General features: G+C 60.4%; 1 protein-coding gene across 1 annotated transcript; it reads right to left on the bottom strand.

Annotated features, from left to right (window-relative positions):
* Positions 1-202: 202 nt before the first annotated feature.
* LOC123136820 (gallate 1-beta-glucosyltransferase 84A23) lies at positions 203-2,208 on the bottom strand. The gene has a single exon (XM_044556325.1). It carries the CDS (start codon positions 2,081-2,083, stop codon positions 602-604), a length of 1,482 nt encoding a protein of 493 aa, XP_044412260.1. The 5' UTR covers positions 2,084-2,208; the 3' UTR covers positions 203-601.
* Positions 2,209-2,540: the final 332 nt, after the last annotated feature.

The following is a 2,540-nucleotide window of genomic DNA, read 5'->3' as shown; positions in this document are numbered from 1 at the left end:
GATTTGATGATAAAAAAGGTCGTTAATGTCGTAATATTGAACTCTTAAATTTAATATGGCCCGTTGCAACGCTTGGGCGTTCTTTTAGTTTGTGGTAGTTCTGATGTGGTCCCTGAATACACTCTCGCTGGAAGCAAGTGCGTCTTCGCTGGCGCAGCCATTTCACAGGAGGAGGGTTGCTAGCGCTTTAACGACGCCAAAATTAGGCTCTTAATAAATTTATTGACATTTAAATGAACACACTTAATTGAAACATGTAGCCTGTCTGGCTCTCTGTATGACTGACAAGAAACATAACAAGAGGATCAAAGAAAACAAAATATCATGCTACGTCGTTAAGAAGACTAGTACAAGTATAATTAGGTTCGGTTGTCGCGGCATCTTCAGACTTCAGTGCTAAGCTCCAAGACTCGCAACATCGCGTCGACGATGGACTTCAGTTAGGCGGCGATGCTCATACCGATCGATGCTTCCGACTCTGTGCCAACGTAGGCGCCTACCTGCGACAAAGTTGCTTCGGTCGAGTAGCCTTGTGCGTGTCTCGCTTTTGAACTTCAGAAATCTCTGCACACTTCTTCACTGAAGATGGCCGAAGTAATCCTTAGTTTCCACGTAGAGAAGATGAATCGAAACCTTGCTGCTCCGCAGCCACAAGGGCCTTATCTGCTCGTGCGCCAATGGTTCCCGCCACAACCTGGTCAACAAACGCCTGTACGTGGCGGTCCGACGACCCGCCGGCCGCCACGGCCGTCCTCGCCGCCGCGCTCCACGCTCTGGCCTTCTCGAACATCGCGCCGGCGTCCGGCCCGGCCACGACGTCCTCCACGGCGTCGCGCACGGCGTCCCTCCGCAGCGGCGTGCCGATGCGCACCCCCATCTTGAACTCCTCCACAAGGTACTTGGCGTCCGTGCACTGGTCGCCCCACTGCGGGAACGCCACCACGGGAAGCCCAGCCGCGAGCGTCTCCAGCGTGGAGTTCCAGCCGCAGTGCGTGAGGAAGCACGCCGTGGACGGGTGCGCGAGCACCAGGTCCTGCGGGCTCCACGGCACCACCATGCCGCGCCCGGCGACGGAGTCCAGGTACCCTTCCGGGAGCATCGCGCTGCAGTCCGGCCGAACCACCCACAGGAAGGGGCGGCCGGTGGACGCGAGCCCGTGCGCCATCTCGGCCAGCTCCTCGGCGGACAGCACCACGACGCTGCCGAGCGACGCGTACACGACGGAGCGCGGCGCCTGCGCGTCCAGCCACCCCACGCAGTCGTCCGCCGCCTTGATCATGTCGCCGCGCACGGCGCCCTCCTCCTCCAGCTCCACGAGCGGTCCCACGGGGATGAGTGGCGGCGGCGGCGGCGAGATGCCCGGGAGCGCGTCCACCACGTCGGGCTCCAGCTCATAGAAGGAGTTGACGAACACCCACGACGCCTTGTGGATGGTACGGAACTGCTTCAGTATCGCGTCGGTGAGGAGCTTGTAGGGGTTCGACGGCAGCAGGAACGACGGCACGTCGGCGACGGACAGCGCCGGGAGGCCCGGGAGGTTGACCCGGGCGTCGAGGTCGTCCTCGGGCGGGAACTCCACGAGCCCGTGCACGTGGTGGTAGTAGAGCGAGAACACGGCGCACGACTGCACCCACAGCACCGCCGTGGGGATGCCGGCGTCGTGGGCGACGTCGATAGCCCACGGGAGGAACGGGTTCCCGACGACGCACGTCACAGGGCGTCCCGCCTCGTCCTGGCGCCTCAGCAGCTCCGCGAACACCACCGGGCCGGTCGTCTCCAGGTGCCTCATCAGGTCGTCGAGGTCGTTCCCGTCGAAATCGTCGTCCAAGAACTCGAACCGGATCGTTCCGTGGCCGAGCGGCACGCCGTCGCCGCCAGCCTCCACCCCGGAGGAGGCCGTGATCTTGCCTCCAACGTAGGAGGTCGAGGAGAAGGTGACCAGGAGACCCTTGGCCGCGAAGCGCTTGGCGAGGCGGAGCATGGGGTTGACGTGGCCCTGCCCCGGGAAGCATATGAGGAGCAAGTGGGGCGCCGGCGACGTCGCCGCCGCCGCGGTGACCGCGGCCGGGGCCTCCTCGCCCATGGCTGTCCGGCTGTGATCGATCTCCCCGCGGGGGAAGAAAATAAATGTCTTCTCTTCTTGCCCGATACTGAGCTGGCTGCTGCAGATGGGTGCGATGACTGGGAGGGACTGATACGTGGGCCGACCTGTACTCTTTAGCTACCGCATTTATACGGAAAAAATGGTTCGGCGGTGACGTGTGCGATGCCGTCCGACGTGCCGTGACACACACACTTGGGTCGTCGACAGTTTTGTGCCGTCCGGGCGAAGGAGGGGCCAAATTGGCCTCTGTGGCTCTCCCAACGTATGCTGGTAATTATTTTCCTTTTACGAGATGCTGTACAGCAAGAATTTGACCTGTATAAAATAACACTCCGGGGAGACAGCTCGCTGCGTCTGACAGGATAAAATAGTTATCGCGTGATGCAATCTATGCCCGTAAATGTAATAACATTAAAATATGGCTTGAGAAGTCAGA

This window comes from Triticum aestivum, chromosome 6B, assembly GCF_018294505.1.
Source record: "Triticum aestivum cultivar Chinese Spring chromosome 6B, IWGSC CS RefSeq v2.1, whole genome shotgun sequence".
In the NCBI taxonomy this organism is placed as follows: Eukaryota; Viridiplantae; Streptophyta; class Magnoliopsida; order Poales; family Poaceae; genus Triticum; species Triticum aestivum.
The sequence above is the reverse complement of the archived record's forward strand: the minus strand, read 5'-3'. Positions and strand labels throughout refer to the sequence as shown.

Coding starts and splice junctions, on each gene's coding strand:
- LOC123136820 (XM_044556325.1), bottom strand. CDS start 2,083: ATGGGCGAGGAGGCCCCGGCCGCGGTCACCGCGGCGGCGGCGACGTCG.